A 16,664-nucleotide genomic window follows, 5' to 3' on the forward strand; every position below is an offset into this window, starting at 1 on the left:
AGCTTGTTGTGCTTACTCCACTGAGCTCTGGACAGCTGGAGCCAAGGGCTCTAAATTTTCCTCTGCTGAATCATCCTTGCTATTCCTGGATATCCTATTCAGAGACGGTTTATATTAATCATCCCTCTCGTCTCTTCTCTGCATCCTTCCCCTCACTCCCGCCCCCCCAACCCTCACTGAGCTGACACACTGAACTCTTCACGGTTTGCTCAGACTCTGTCTCCTGGTGCAAGGCAGGCTGCCTTTTATCCGGGCACCTGCTTAATACGGGGCATGGCAGAGAATCAGGGTCTCTTCCCTTTTAGAAGCAGTGCACGTGCACACACAGGTGCACATGCACAGAGAAAGCACAGAAAGGCCGGCCAGTCGACCCAAAGATACAAGCAACCCACCCAGTGCTTGAAAATGTTTAAACCTCCATGCGGCAAGGCGGGCGCTCACCTTCATTTGGCATGATTGTGCCATCTGCATAAAAATCCTTCTTACAAAAAGGGCCTTCTCACCAACAAGGAGAACAGTCTGCCATGCCTTGTGCAAAGCTGAGACGAGCAAGGATTTACATCTCCAGATTTTACAAATGCGTGGAAAGGTGGGACATTCCATAAAAGGAGCAGCTTTTGCCCCTTTAGTAACGCCTCCCCCCCCCCACCCCCAAGGTCCAGACATTGTGAGGCTGGCAGCTGTAAAAGAACGCCGTTTAGCCCTGGCTCAAGGGCTCTGTTTTCTTGGGGACACCCTGGAAATAGAACAAGGACCCACCGCTAGCCTCTTTCTCCACCAGACAAAACCAGGAGCTCACTGTTGGGGCTAATCACAATTTAAACTCTTTGGGGTCCTTCTAGGAAGAGCACAGAGTCACCCATCAGACATGGAACGGAGGCTCTATCAAGACGTCCAGACAACCTGCGCCCGCTGAAGAGCTCAGCCGGCCTGAGAGCGCGCGTCAACCAGCCTTCCCGAAACGGGTGGGCTGAGCGCTCTAAGCCGGACATACGTGTGTCTGTTGCAATATGTATATGGCTGATCGTTGCAGCCTTTCGTTGGACCAGCTTCGTGAAGCCGGAGGCCGTGTTTAAATGTCTGAACACCCACCCACATATTTAAGAAAGGCAGACTTTAAAAAAATACAAAGTCCAGTTGTCCAGGACCCTTTGAAGTTGTAGTATTGGGGGGGGGGAATTAAAGGAATATTCTAAACCCTGTAACAAAATCTTCCTCCAGATTCTGCCCAGCTCTTAGCAGCATGTTAATTATAGCCTGACGCTTCCACTTGCTGTTCCCAGAAGTGTCATTTTGCCCAGGGAATTCCTCACACACAGAGGGGGGGGAGACTCTACATTCTCTGACAAGTCCTCCCCCAGTCCCTCAAAGGTCATCTTGTCCACCTGGGCCCACAATTTGCCATTTTTCTTTTAAAAAAAATAAAGCCAGTTCCTGGGCTAAACTCCTGGGTAGCCAGCTGCTGTTCACATGGGCTGGCAGGTTCTAAAACCTCAAATTCAAGAAAGTAAAATTCCTAAGCTCTAGGTTGGTTGCCTTCCCCCCCCCCCCGCAACGCCTGATGCAGTGCAAAGTGGGAGCAGACCTCCAGCAGAGCCGTGTCAAATCCATCGCAAAACCCATTCTGCCCCCTTCACTTGAGTACAGAGGAAAATGCTGCACTGCAATTGCACCTCCATAGCATCTTCCAGTCCTAGAAGCTACTTGGGAAGCTGGACGCCCTCTCCATGCCCTGCCCCTCTCACCGGGGCTCGCCTGTCCAGAGGGAGGACTTGCCCACTGGTATCTTTTTCCCTCTGGACAAACCCACCCGACACGACGCAGAGAGGAGCCAACCAGCTGGGACTCCTTGTCGGTCCGGACATCCCTTACAGAGGCTCCAGCCGGTCATGTGGATCAAAAGGGTGTCCCAAGGGAGATGGGCTTAGGGTGAAATTATGCAAGATGCCAGCTTTGCCATTAGAAGGTGATGACATGTTATTCTTCTAGAAATACCACCCTTCCGAGCGGCTGTATCTGCACAACCAACATGCAAGTTGGTTGCTTCCTTCTTGATGACCTCTGAGAAACACCAACTGGCTTGCAAAGCAGCAGAAACCTCACGCTAGGATAATCCAATGCCCTTTACTAATTAAGGAAGCACTGCTTCTAATTGCAAAGCTGGGATCCGATGCATCCTCCATCAGGGACAGCCAGCCTCAGCGATATCCCCCGGCCTCTTTCGCTCCCCAGAATTCCAGGCACTGTTGAAGTATTCTGGGAATCTCAGCAAAGCTGCCTTTGACAACTTCCCTGCACCAAGAAGGAAGCTGCCCAGGGTGCGGGCGCTGCCGCCGACACCCTCCGATTCCGCCACTCTGCAGGCGAGGGACAGGAAAGGTCACCAAAACAAACTCTGCTGAGCAGACCGGCCGAACAGTCATTCGGGCAGCTCCCAATTGTTCCCGGAGCGGCAAGAATGTGCGGCACAGAAAGTGGCTGCAGGAGAAACGCCACTATGGAGCTGCTCCCCCCCCCACTCTGATGGTGTGCCTTTCCCGGCATGTCCAGCCGTGGCTTTGATCAGTTCCACTTTTGGACCGCCACTCCGAGAAACCGGTCGCCTGCCTGGCCTGTGGAGCTCTTTCCAGCTGAGTGACAGACCCGGGAGACTGTTCTTCGTTCCGCAACCCACAGCAAAGCACTCAAAGGGGTGCAGGCCAAGGGAGAAGGCTCGCCTCCTCATGTTCACACGCACACACAGCCAAGATGGGAATGGGGAGGGGTCCAGGCTGCCTGAAAACCATAGAGGCCATCTCAAGAGGCACCTCTGCCTGAGAACTTAAATTGGATTATTATCACCGCACAGGAGTGCACTGAGGATATTCTGCTGGCAGAGCAAAGCAACATTCCAACAGGCAATTCTAAAAATGGGGGCATGCCAAAAAAATAAATAATAATTTTTTAAAAATTCACAAAGTGACAACCAAGCAAGGGGAATTCTCAGAGGCGGACACTTTTTCCCCTCCGTTAACCCCTTCTCATGCAAACACAATGCAATGGTCAAGGCTGTCTTTTGACAAGTAAGAAGGGTAGTGAGTATGAGGTTATCAGAGCCTATCTTGATGGCTGCCATGGGTGTCATCAACCTTCAAGCTGCCCTTTGCTTTTTATAAATGGCTTCCTTTCTCCTCCTGTCAACGCGGGCATGATATTGTGTGACAATATCTGGCTATTTCCTGGCATTCTGAATTGTGGCTACAGAACAACAATATCCCACTGGAGGTTTTTTTTTTTTTTTTAAGAATTGAATTATACCCTTTGCATATTAGTAAAAGCCATGCTCCCTAGAAGGGCAGGACCAGTCCCTCATAGCACGCGGTCTTCCTTGCCTCCTTAGTAGATCCTGGAGCATCCTTTATTTTTTTGACTGGTCATTAGAGAGACGGCTCTGAGGAAGTGGACTTGGCCACAGAACCTTGCCTTAAAATATAGCCGTTAGTCTTCAAAGTGGCACCACGTTTTGGTCTTCTTCCCGTTTTTAATTGTTTTTGGCCCGATTTGCTAAGACATGCATCTCTGAAAAATCCTTTGGACAAAAGGGAAGCCTGGTTAACGGCACGTAATAGGCACCTCCCTTTACATCTCCCCGGGTCGCGAGGCCTGCCGAGGCAGGGAGCAAAAAAGACCTCTGAAAAACCTCGGAAAGAGGTTTCCCAAACTCATGCGGGCCTCTGAACATGCCCAGGAGCTCTTCTCCTGGGTGTCCCTCTGCCAGCGCCCTTTTCTCTTTAGCTCCACACCGGCATCGGTTTCCACTGTCGGTTTCTAACACCAGAACTTAAGCCTGGCTGTGAAATCATGTACTTAAAAAGCAGAAGAGTTACTTTTTTGGACTTTCAACACCTGGAATCCCTCGAGACAGAGCGAGCCATGATGAAACTGACCCCAGAAGTGACTTATTCCAGTTCCGACGCCCGTCCTCTGAAGAGGCTGGCCACAGAGACTGGCGAAACGTAAGGGAGAAAAACCTCCAGAACATGGCCAAACACCCTCGGATCCTGGCCGTGAAAGCCAGCGGTGCTTGAGAGGTGGCATGGTACAGACGCCTCAGTGCCCAGCTGAAAGCCCGATCCCAGCCCGCCACAGCTCTAGCAGCCACGCTGGCTGGGGGATTTTGGGTCTTGTAGTCCAGAGAAGTAACTTTCCCCAAGTTCTGATGTTGCACGCGGCAGGTCTATCCGGGCACAGATCCTGGACTGCAGGCTTAGGGGGCACAACGTGTTCTGAGCGGTCTTGCAGCATGCTAGCCCCCGCACGGCTTCCTTCTGCTTGTCCTTAAAGCGTTTATTTCCAAGTCCCTTGACTGTTGTACATATAAAAGGCCCCTTTCAGACACCTCCTCATGCGCAAGCCGAGGCCCCAGCCCTTCCCCTGCTTATGTGGGTTCAGAATGTCCAGGCTTCTCCCTCCCTGCCCCCCTGAACAGCCCAAACATGCCGGCTGAGAGTAGGTGGGTGGGAGGGCTGCGCAGGGGCCAGGCGCCACAGGAATGGGTTGAGTTTCATGGGAGTGGACCTGATCCTGCCTGTCTATGGCCCTCCCAAGCCAGAGTGCCTCCGCCTTCCATGCTGGAGTGCGGCTTTCTTTCTCAAACGGCGCCTCTGTTTTATTTCACACCCGCACGGTGCCAGATCCTGCACAAAAGAAAAACTGTCCCCTCTTTTTTTAGAATCCAAGTTACTTTTTCTTTCCCCTCCCTTCCTTCTCTCCCCCCCCCCACCCCCTTCCCTTGAGGGAGGAGCCCTACCCTGGCTACACAGAGATGCTTATGGTCTTTGTATTATGTGAAAAACAAAATTAAAAAGTAAAAGTTTTTTAGAAAAGACAAAAACAGGGTGGCATCTTAAAGACTAACATTTTGCGGACAAGTCCAAGAAAGCTCACATTAGAAAATATAAAAGTTAGTCTTTAAGGTGCCAACTACATTTTTGTCTTTTTAAAAAAAAACTTTTTATTTCTCTTTTGTTTTCATATATAATGCTTACGCAGAAGAACACGCTGACCCCTTCTACAACAACGATTGTTGTCTTTGTGGAGGTTTTGTCATGGACCCACAAAGTGAAATGAACAAAGAAGAAAAATCCCAGCATTCCTGCCAATGGGTTTTGCTGCCTGGGGCTGATGGGATTTGCAGTCCAACAATCAAGTCTGGTAACTAGCCAGAGACAGAGGGAAAGCCACTTTTCTCTCCAACACTCTGTTCTCATTAAAAAACCTCTGTTTCTCCTACCAATTGTCTCTGTGCAGGAGACAAAATGGACACAGACAAGACCTGAGAAACAAGACTATTCTAGAGCCAATGAGATCTTAGGATGGCCGTCTTTGAACAAAACAACATCAAAGACAGATTCAGAAGGAAACAGTGGAAGAAGGATACGTCAAGAGTTTCAGCTACGTATCTCTGGGCTTGAACAAAGACATGGGCTTCTTGTCTCACTACACACATATTAATCTCTTCACCCACACAGGTTTGTCTGAATCCCTGCCCTCCATTATGCAGCATCCACGGTTTTCCCAAAAAGATTGTTAAATGAACAGGTCACTTCTGGCCCAACCGAAGCAGATGGTATTCCTTTGAGAGAGGACTCTTTGGCGCAAAACCATGGAGGTTAATTGGCTTATTAAAAGACCTTCCTGTTGCCAAAATGTTTTTGCTAAGCAGTCTTTGGAAAGTTCATGCCTAGTGTTAGTGACACAAGGATCAAGTTCCTTATCTCACTTCATTCTGTCCATCCTCAAAACCAGAATCCCTGTGCTTATAAACCTGTGGCTTGAACATCCTTCTCCTTTCATCTGAAGAAGGAGGTGATGTTGACAAAACCACACACCAAATAAAACGTGCCCATCTTGAATGTGCCAATTCTTTTTCTTTTTGCATTTTTCTAGCCAACTCTCTTCCAATGTTCGCCAGAATTCAACAACACAGATGTCCACGCAGGGACAACAAGAAGCACACCGCTGGCAAGGTCACATACCAAAGATACTCCTTTGAGGGGAGTGTGGCTGAAATCGAGTCACAATTAGAGTAGGCCCATTAAGTCAATGGAAGGTGCATTGCCCAAAGTCAAAACCACAGCCTCTTGAGTCATTTTGGAGAACCAGGAGTTTGACCAGCACATAAGTAAACCCCACTATGCACCCAAAGACACATTGTGGAGGGGGGGTGGTCCTACCTGTTTCTGCCCATGGTTTCATGGTCTTTGACCACGACGTGGAGTTCAGCATTCTGGTCCAATGGAACCCCTTTGAGATCCCACTCAAAGCCCTAAAGAGAAGAAGGGAAAGAGACAAACTGTTGTGGGACCATCTGGAAGCACAGAAATGCACAGGCTGCCTGGAGGACCCCAGTCCCAGAAGGAGGTTAGGTTGCGTGGGTTGGGTTGGGTTGGGTTGGGTTGGGTTGGTTGGTTGGTTGGTTGGTTGATTGGATTCGTGGCGCAGTGGTTAAACTGCTGTACTGCAGCTAAAACTGTGCTCACGACCTGGGGTTCAAATCCCAGGTAGCCGGCTCAAGGTTGACTCAGCCTTCTATCCTTCCGAGGTCGGTAAAATGAGTACCCAGCTCGCTGGGGGGGGGGGGGGCAATGGGTAGCCTGCATAATTAAATTGTAAACCGCCCAGAGAGTGCTTGAAGCGCTATGGGGCGGTATAGAAGCAGCACACTTTGCTTTTGCTTTGCTTTGCTTTGCTTTTTTTTTATTTATTTATTTATTTATTTATTTATTTATTTATTTATTTATTTATTTATTTATTTATTTATTTATTTATTTATTTATTTATTTATTTATTTATTTATTTATACCCCGCACCATCTGGCAGCCACTGGGCAGCTAACAACAACAACACAATATTAAAACACAATAAGAATAAAATAAGACAAACATTCAACAGATACAGTAACTAGTAGGATAAATTAAAAGTCACGCCATGTTGGAAGACACATCTCAGACATGCTCAAAGGATCGCTGCGCTTTGGAAACAAGCCTTGGAAGAAGAGGAATGGACAGCCTCAGAGGGTGGAGGTTTTTAAACACAGATTTAATAACAACCCCACCACCACCACCATGGAAGTGCAGAGCTGGAAGGGACCCTAAGGGCCATCCAATCCAGCCCCGGTCAAGGAGGCCCCGTGGGGGAATCGAACTCCTGCGGCCATTGACCTAAGTCCCTGAGCTAAAATGGGCCACTTGTCAGGGACGCTTCTTCAGGGGGAGGGCTTGGTGTCCGCTGGGGCCCCTACCAGCTCTATGGCTTTATGATTCTGAGAGGCACCTCATCTCAATGGACCTTCTCACCAGAGCCAGAAGGCCCAACGGTCACCCTCTTTCTCTTTGGCTCAATGGAGAGATTAACATATTCTACAAAATGGCAGAGAATGTGCCCCACATGTCCCATATACAGGCCTCTCTCCCAGGTGGCACAGAGGCCTGGAGTGAGCGTAGCCTTGTTCTCTCCTGTTTAATGGGGAGACGCTTCGAGCTTTGAACAGGTTTATGAAAATGGGACCAACCAGTGAAGAATCTGCAGTGTGGACAGAGGACCCAGGCAGAGCGAAGTCCAGAGGTCACCATGTCCTGGCCCAGAATGGCCTGCGCTGCCCAGGTGGAGAAACCCTACCTGGCATAGTTCGTGTCTCTTTCTTTCTCTCCCTGTTTCTTCCACCTGTTCTGCCTTCTTATATCTCAACAAGCCACATCTTCCTGAGACCTTTCCCCGCATCCCTTGCCTATTTACCCCCATAATCTCCCCCACCGCTTGGGGCCGACGGGTCTATTTATACCCAGAGGACATCCCCTAATCCTGTCTCCAGGTCTGACCCTGCTTCCATGCTGCCCAAGCCTCCCATGGCCCTTAAGCGATGAGATGTGGGACAAGGTGCAGTTCCTTTTCACCCATAGCTTCCAAATCCTGTCCATGAGGACGAGGGGCTCAGATATTGGGGCTGAGCTTTGGGCTGATGGAAAATGCTGCCATGTCCCCGCCCCCCGCCCCGCCCCGCCTTCAGGGGCACACAGCGCACAGGAAGGCCGGCTCACCTCGTTCCATACAGGGTTGATGTTGTTCTTGATCACCTTGGTTCTCTTTTTCACTCCTAAAACAAAGAGGACAGAAAGGTGAGGATTGGCCCCAAGGGTGACCATGGCCCCTCTGTTCGAAGGGACCTCTCTGCACCCTCTCTTCACCATTGATCTCTGCCTCCGTCTGCCCAAGATGCTTGGCTTGTGTTGGGAAACTGCTATCCTGTTGGTTCCCCCAGGGACAAAATTCCTCAGAGGGTCAAGGCTGAGCGGTCAGACTGGAGAATGAAGCTCAGGTTTACCTCCTAATGGTAAAGGTTAAAGGTTCCCCTTGACATTGAGTCCAGTCGTGTCCAACTCTAGGGGGCGGTGCTCATCCCCATTTCCAAGCCATAGAGCAAGTGTTTTTACTGAAGACAGTTTGACGTGGTCACATGGCCAGCACAACTAGACACGGAACACCGTTACCTTCCCACCGAGGTGGTACCTATTTAACTACTTGCATTTACATGCTTTTGAACTGCTAGGTTGGCGGGAGCTGGGACAAGCGACGAGAGCTCCCTCCGCCACGTGGATTTGATCTTAAGATGGCAATTCTTCCCACCTTGCAGCCCAGAGGCTTCTGTGGTTTAACGCGCAGCGCCACCACGTCCCACACCTCCTAATGACCCATCACCAAAAATAAAGAAAGCCCATGTGGACGATCCTGGAAGTACCCCTGACAAGCAGAGGTGCCACCCTGCACTTCCGAATACCCCTCCACTACCCACAGTCTCACTGTGTTGTCTAATTTGAATACTGGACATTATTTAAGGGATCGGCAAGGCATCATTTGCCAGGCAAACGCAGACTGTCAGACCAAGGTCCTGTATTCAGTGTCTCCAGATAAAAGGATGGCTGTCAGACAAGTTCCTCTACTCCTCTCCCGGATTCTTGCCAAGCGGCTGCCAGAGGGAAAAGCGGGACCCGGGAGGGACCATCAGAGAGCAACTGTTCCAATTAAAGGGACACCCTGGGTCCTTCTTTTTGCGCCCCCCCCAGTGGCTGCTCTAGGAAAGAGAGGGGGGACTGAAGGAATGAAGCTGCCAGGGCAGCCATGGGGGGGGGGCGGGGAGGAAGAGCCACAGAGGCAAAGCACACCACGGGGAACGGAGTGTGAAACGGAAAAGAAGCAGCACAGAAGGCAAGCAAGGAAGGGCAGGACAGGGAGAGGCGACGGGGAAAGCCAAGCATCCCTGATTCCACGCTCATGTCCTCACAGGTGAGAGGGAAAGCCTTCAAAAAGGTTTCCTCCCAGCTGAGCAAGACCACAAGACTTGTTTGTACAATTTTTTTGCACAAAACGAGACTTCCTTGCAATCACACCACAGAAACGGTATTTCTGCAAAAAGTTGTGTTTTGTGCAAAACAAAAACCACGAGCGTTCCAATGCAAAACAATAAAACTCTTTTGCACAAGATGTGTTTTGTTGCTGTCCTCCTCGTCGTCCATGGAAAAAGGCCTTTCTCCTTCCCTCCCTCTCTTTTTTGGCCGGCGGAGGGGCCTCGGTCCTTAAGAGAGAGACCAGGCCCTTGGCCAAGGACCCTTTCAACCCAGGAGAGATCCTCCTCCCAAACCGGTCACCTTTCCAAGCTCTGGGTAAGCGTGGCGGAGAGAGGCACCGAGCACGTGGGACCCTGAGAAGCCCCGCCAGCCCCGGTCAGCGCTTCTGGCCACTCTCTGGGCCAGCTCAGGAGCCCCCGGGGGGGTCCAGGAGCAGCTTCATGGCCCGAAGAGACAGAAAGAGTTTTGGTTCCCCAACGGGTTACTTCAGTCCCCTTTCTCTTTGCTCTCTGTGTCTAAAATGAAACATGGCAAGCCACGGGAGGTCGGGGGGGGGGGATTTGTGCTTCTGGGTGACACCTCCCCACCTTCCCCAGCCAGCTGTGGAGTGTGTGTGTGTGTAAGAGGGTCTCTAGTTCAAAAACACAAGTCCACCCACTGCTGTCGAAGAGGAGCAGGGGGGCCCCCAAAGCACACCACGGAGCGCTTCGGAGGCCACGCACACCCTCTCCGCAAGAGCCGAGGCGATTCCAAAGTGGGAAAAGGAACAGGAAGAAACGCAAGACGGTGAGCCAGAACAATAGGAGAGACTCCGATACCGCCCGCCGGCCTGCAGGAAGGTCTGTCTGGCAAACCTCAGCCCTTCCCTCCTCCACCACCGCCCTCACCGTCTGCTCCTTCCTTGCCCAGAGCTGCCCCGGGCCAAGCTGAAAGCAGCTATATATGGTCACCGAGCAGAGATTTCCCAGGAGAGACGGAGAACAATCGTGCTTAAAAGGAATTCTTGGAATCGAAGGGCCATAACACGAGCTTTTTCCAGCTCAAGGGCAGCTCAGGATTGGGAAGGGAAAAACACTTTTGCTCATCTTCACACTTTCTCCGTTAATCCTGGAATAATGGAGCCGGAAGGGGGCCTCTAAGGTCATGGAGTCCAACCCCTTGCTCAAGGAAGGGAATCCAAATCAAAGCAGATCTGGCAGAGGGTGGTCCAGTTTCCTCTTGAAGGCCTCGAGGTCATGGGCTCCGTTGTCGTACTGCTCTAACAGTTGAGAGGTTTTCCTTGATAGCCAGCCTAAATCTGGCTTCATGTAGCTTGAGCCCGTAGCTACATATCTTGCACTTTGGGATGACTGAGAACAGATCCTGCCCCTCCTTTGTAGGACTACCTTTCAAATATTTGCAAAGTGCTCTCCTGTCTCCCCTCAGTCTTTTTCCCCCTCAAGGCTAAACCTGCCCAGTTCTTTCCATCTTTCCTCCTCCTAGGGCTTGGTTTCCAACCCCCTCCATCATCCTTGGCTGACCCTCCTTTGAACTTGCTCCAGTTTGTCTGCATCCTCCTTAAAGTTTGATGTCCGGAACGGCACACAAGACTCAAATGAGGCAGGACCAGTGCGAGATAGAAGGGGGACAAGTACCTTACAGGATTTGGAGACTAGATTTCTGTCAATGCTTCCTAAAATCGCATTGGCTTTTTTTGCAGCCACATCACACAGTTGGCTCCTATTCATCCTGTGATCTACAACAGTTCCAGGATCCTTCTCACATGTACATAGTATTACTGAGCCAAGCATCCCCCATTTTATTGGGGTTGCAGTGACAGCAATTGCCTTTGAGATAAAACTAAAGCTGTAGTGTGTCTCTTTTTACATCTGGTGGGGGGGGGTGAAGATTCACAAAATTCTACAAGCATTTGGCCCGTCATTAGCCACACTCCCACCACTCCCCCATCTGCCCCATTATTTCCTGCACCCCAAACAACGCTGGTGAAATTGCCACATCTCTACTCTCCCTTCCCCTGCACACACGCGTGCTGCTGCTCCTCGCAGCCTCTGACACAAATGTTCAGCCTCCCCGACAGGAAAAGGTCCTGAACACAACTTTTTATGACCCCAGGATTGCTGGCCGCCCTTTCCCATCCATCACGAAGGGCGGTCCTTCATCCCCAGGAAGCAGGGCATCATCCACCCATCGCCCGTCGCCCACTTCGCTGCTGTCACATTCTAGGCAAGAAGCACGATGGCCCTCCCAAGGGGACCAAGCGGTTCACGCTGGCGTGACTAACGAGGGAAATGGACCGTTTTTAATTACAGCCATAGCCAGGGACTGCACATGGGTCTACCCCACCTTGGCCACTTTATTTGGGGGGGGGGAGGGGGGACAGGAATCAGTTCTTGAACTTCCTGTTCCTAAAAAAACAAGACCTTGGCTGCCTCCAGATAAATGCAATTTAAAAAGTCACGTTGCCCTTTCTCCTGGCTGAAGAGAAGTCTTGTTTTTCCCTTCCTTTTCTCACAGCTATCCTTGACTGGGGAACCAGACCGGGTGGTTGGAAATTGTTCTGATTTGTTTGATGATTTGGGCTTGACGGGCTAATCAGGGGATTCCTTGAATTTCCCAAAGCAGACAGACTGCCTCAGATGCAATGACCCAGCCACACTGGGGAGTGTGCGTTTCCCCAGGTCTGTTTGAATTCCCTGGCCACACAGGGAGAGAGGAGGAAACTGCCTAATCAGCCTTGTTTACGGATTGTTAATGCAGCTCTCCTAGAGTCCTGCAGGAGGCACAGCTACAGAAGAACCACCCATAAGCTGGAAACAAGACCAGAGCAACATGCATTAGAGGCTCTCTATGACCTCAGATTCTTACTTGAGCCTCCTTCCCTCTTTTCCCTGCTCCCCAGCCTCCACTCCATCTTTTCCCTCCGTCTGATTCCTGCTTCCAAACCTGTTCATCTCTTCCTCCCCTCCTCAGGCGTTGCCTGCCTGCCTACCTGTCTGCCCCCCTGAAAAATCTTCTCTACCTCCAACGTCTCACCTTTTACCACCCGCTCTCAGCATTTTTGGGGGAAAGACCTCTGCCTCCCCAAAAAATGAACACTATACAACTTAATTTTTTGAACTGAAGTTCAAAACTGAAAGGAAAGATGGCCAGGCAATGTAGTCCAGGTATTGGTTAAATTTGGGGGCAGGATCTTGGGGAGGAAAAGGGAAATTAACTGGAACAACCCCTGATTAAATGTTTCCTGACTTTGCTTCTTTCGGTCAGTCCATGCAGTGCTTCGGTGGACTTCCTGATGTTTTAAATATAAATACATCTTATAAGAAAAACCCAGGAAAATGGGTCAGACCGCAGGCTGGGTGAGTCTCCTAGCCTGAGAAAAGCCAGGGGGGATGTCTCAGGCGAGGGGAGACCCGGCAGGTCCCCATGAGACCCTCTCCTTCCTTCCCCTGTTCTCCAAGGAGAGGGGCTCCGTTTCAGATTCCAGTCCTTTGTTTGTTTGTTCCTTTCTTTAAAAGAGTTTTACCCTGCCTTTCTCTCAAAAAGAACCCAAGGTGCCTTGCATCCTTAAAAAAGAATATTTAAAGTTAAAAATCAGGGATTCTTTTGTCCATTTTTTTTTTGCCCCTCTGGGGCGGCCACCCCCTTTTCAAGCGGGCTGTCACAGCCTCTGGTGGTGCCCAAAGCCACACCTGAAGTGGGTGCCAGGCAGCAAGCGCCTCCTTTAGTCCCTCCCCCTTTGCCCATGACTTTAAACAGAAGGCACCCCTGGGTTCTCCATAGCAGGCACCGGGCGCTTCCCCCATCCCCTTTTGCTCAACTTGCTTTTCAAAACTGAATATGCATGACACTAATGATGTGGTTAACAAGCCTTTCTTGTCTGTTATTTTTTTTTTTTTTTAAAAGAATCCACCACAAGGGTCTATGAATGGAAGACTTGAACTTGCCCTCCTTCATGATATGGGGGCACATAGGATACTTCTCCTTCCCTCTCCCCATCACCCCCACCATGCATTTGTCATTAATTCTAAAGCAACAACAGAATGGCTTCACGACTGAACCCACTACAAGCCTTCTGTCTTGCTCAGGGTCGACAAAGCCCCCAAATGTTGCAACCTGTTCTAGACTCATCTTCATCTGCGTTGACTTTCTCAGCCCCCTCCTCCGTTCACTGTGGGTTATTTTTTTAAAGCATTTCCTGTTCAACAAGACAGGGCATTTTAATATCCCAGGATTTGATTGCCTAGCACAGAATCAGCCCTAAATGTAAAATGAACAAGGAAAAGGCTGTGTTGTCCCCAAGATGAAACCAGTGGAAGGGGAGGTGATACCATTTACTGGATCACAAAAAAAAAAAAAACCAATCAAAGAGCAAGCTTTCATGAACAAGACCCACTTCCTTAGGCTAAGCACACCTCTCCGTGGACAGTACAGAAAATGTATCTACAATTTGCCTACAGTTTTCCTGCACTATCCGTGAAGTTGTGCTTAGCCTAAGGAAGTGGGTTTCGTTCATAAAAGCTTGCTCTCCGACTGATTTTTTTTTAGGAGGCCTAAATGTAAAAATTTGTCCCCTAAAAAGAAGGTGGATTTTCCCCAAGGAACCAGCTAGTTAATGTAAGGTGTTAAGACAAAATTTGTCCAATACTAATTTTTATGTTGTTGTTGGAAGCTGTTGTTGTTGTTGTTGTTGTTGTTGTTGTTGTTGTTGTTGTTGTTGTTGTTGCTGCTGCTGCTGCTGCTGCTGCTGCTGCTAACCACGATTTTGAGAGAAGCAGAGGTGATGGGCTGCCAACAGGTGGACCCCATCCATTCACGTAACCACCGCTGATACCCTGGAGTTCTCACACAACCAGAAAATAGCTCACAATCTGGGTTTTTGAAAATGGCACGCAACTCAGTGCTAGGATTTTTCTTTACTCTTGCTGACTGATGGCTAAATATTGGAGGGTGGTGGCAGTGGTTTTTCAGTTTCTAATTGTTTCACTCCAAAGTTACAAGTGGTTAAACCTCTAAAGTTGACATCACTCCACTAAGGCAATGCTGGGAAGCATAACATGAATGAATAAATAGTCTGAAGGATGATTGACACAGAACTCTAAGTATCAGTGTCTAGTCGCGCTGGCCACGTGACCACGGAAACTGTCTATGGACAAAAACGCTGGCTCTACGGCTTGGAGATGGGGATGAGCACTACCCCCTAGAGTCAGACACGACTGGATTCAATGTCAAGGGGAACCTTTACCTTTACCTAAGGATTAGAAGGAATCATACCATAGTCTTTCGAGACTGAAGGATGCCTAACTAGAAGGAATATTCCTGGGGGGCTATTTCAGACCACCTGCATCCATTGCAGTTCTCAGGCCCACACCCTAGATCACTGACAGAAACCCAGAAAAAGAAACATGGGCCTTTTAAAATACTCAGGCATGCAGAGTATACTGGAGCCAGGAAGAGGCAGCCGGCTGGAGTTTCCTTGCATATACCCACCACCTGCTGGGGCTGCATGCCTTTGTTTCCCCCGCCTTTACCAGATCAAAAAAGAAGAAAGAGAAAGTTCCATTCGATATGCACAGACATCACACTCCCCAACTGCCTCATTGCCAGAGAGACAGTCCTGTTTAGTTTATTGCACAAAAGACCATAAACAGGGATGCCTTAAAGACGAGCACGTTCTGACGGGTGTACATTTTCATGGAATGTAGTCTGTCGGCATCTGGAAAAGTAGTCTGGAATTCACAAATGCCTTTGACAAATAAAAATTTTTAGATTTCAAGGTGTCACGCGACTCTTAGGTGCTTTCGCCTACAAGCAATCTGGGAACAAGTGTCCTGCCACATTCTGCAAGGAAGCGGAGTCAGATTCTTGGATTCTATTTCTGAGATTTTCGTGGTCTGATAAACGCATCGCCCACCTTTGACTTTGGATTGTGTGCCCAGACCGCTCAGCTTCTTCCTTCCTGGGACTTCTCAAGGAACTACTATAGTTTCCATTGTCTTTCACTGAGCGCTGAGCGCAGCAAGACTAGGTGGTGCGTAGATGTTAAAAGACAGTGGAAGCGAAGCTGTCCCTAGCCAGGTTTTCAAGAGAACAGGGGGCGCCAGGGAGAAAGGGGTGGACAGAAGCCGGGTGCCATAGGGGGTGGGGTGGGGTGGGGTGGGGAATCAGGAACAGCCAGGGCAGGCTTGGCTAACATGGGTCCAGCAACAGTGAGAGGCTCAGAGGAGGGAAACGGGGATGCTCAGCAGCGTGGGGGGGGGGCAAGTCCTGTGAGGAGCATCTGAACGATCTGGCCAGGGTTAGCCTGAAGAAGACAAGACCAGGAGGGGACCTAAGAAAGCTTTCTGCAAATCTCCAAATGGCAGACACTTGTTCCATGCTGTCCACACACAGCAAGAGCGCAGGATTCGGTTCCACACAATCTCTTGACCAGGAGAACAGTTTAATGGAGAGACCCAGTGCCATAAGGGGTGGGTGGGCTCTCTCTGGCCTCCTGGTGGTTCTCAAGCAGAGGCGGGGGGGGGGCCTCTCGGTTGTGCCTCTGTTATTTGGGGGTCTTTCCGCCTGAAGTTGGGGCTTAGCTATTTGGACAAAAAAAAAAAAAACCCAGCCGCCTAGATTCTGTGGGTTGTATGAAGGGGCGAGAGGGCAGGAGGAGGGAGAGCTACCCCCACGCAAGGCAAGTCCAAGAAGGCAACCCCCCCCTCCAACCCTAAGAATCCTCCAAGAAAAGCTTTCCCCCCACACCCTGTGGCCCTACAGCTGGGGGAGGAGGCACCTGCCGGAGAGCCTAGAGGATGGAGGGGGGGGAGCCCCGGCGGCCCCTTTTCAAAACTCTTTGGACGACACCTTCCCTCCACCCCACACCCACCAGCCTATTTCAGGTAGACATGCCAGCCCGGGGGGGGGGAGTGAGAGGGAGGGAGGCGCTCAGGCCAACTTTAGGGAATTGGCTTTCCTGGCCCCCTGTGGTCCCACCCTGGCGTGGAGCAAGGGGTGGGGGTGGAAAAAGGGAGGGAGGGAGGGAGGGGGGAAGCCTCGCCCTGCTCCTTGGGAGAGGGGCTTCCCTCCGCTGCTCGGACCCCCCATGTCGACCCCCCCAGGGGAGCTAGCCCCGCCCTGGGGGTCTCCCCTGGCTCGGACTGCCGGGTCCCCCGTCCCGAAGCATCTCCCTCGGCCTCTGGGGGTCCCCCGACCCTCCCCACGGGGGTTGAGGACAGGAGTCCCAACGTCGACCGACCCGGCGACATTCCAGGACGGGGATCGAAGGCGGGAGAGAAGGCT

The 16,664-nt window shown here is 50.6% G+C and overlaps 1 protein-coding gene across 9 annotated transcripts in view; it reads right to left on the reverse strand.

The window, feature by feature from the left end:
• DYSF (dysferlin) overlaps positions 1 to 16,664 on the reverse strand; it is a 148,936-nt gene that overhangs the window by 123,632 nt on the left and 8,640 nt on the right. For all 9 annotated transcript variants that reach the window (XM_073002194.2, XM_073002191.2, XM_073002193.2 and 6 more), the window contains exons 2-3: positions 8,079 to 8,134; positions 6,216 to 6,307 (exon numbers count right to left, since the gene is read on the reverse strand). In XM_073002194.2, coding sequence (XP_072858295.2) covers positions 6,216 to 6,307; positions 8,079 to 8,134 — 148 coding nt within the window. The remainder of the gene's footprint in view (positions 1 to 6,215; positions 6,308 to 8,078; positions 8,135 to 16,664) is intronic.

This window comes from Pogona vitticeps, chromosome 5, assembly GCF_051106095.1.
Source record: "Pogona vitticeps strain Pit_001003342236 chromosome 5, PviZW2.1, whole genome shotgun sequence".
NCBI lineage: Eukaryota > Metazoa > Chordata > Lepidosauria > Squamata > Agamidae > Pogona > Pogona vitticeps.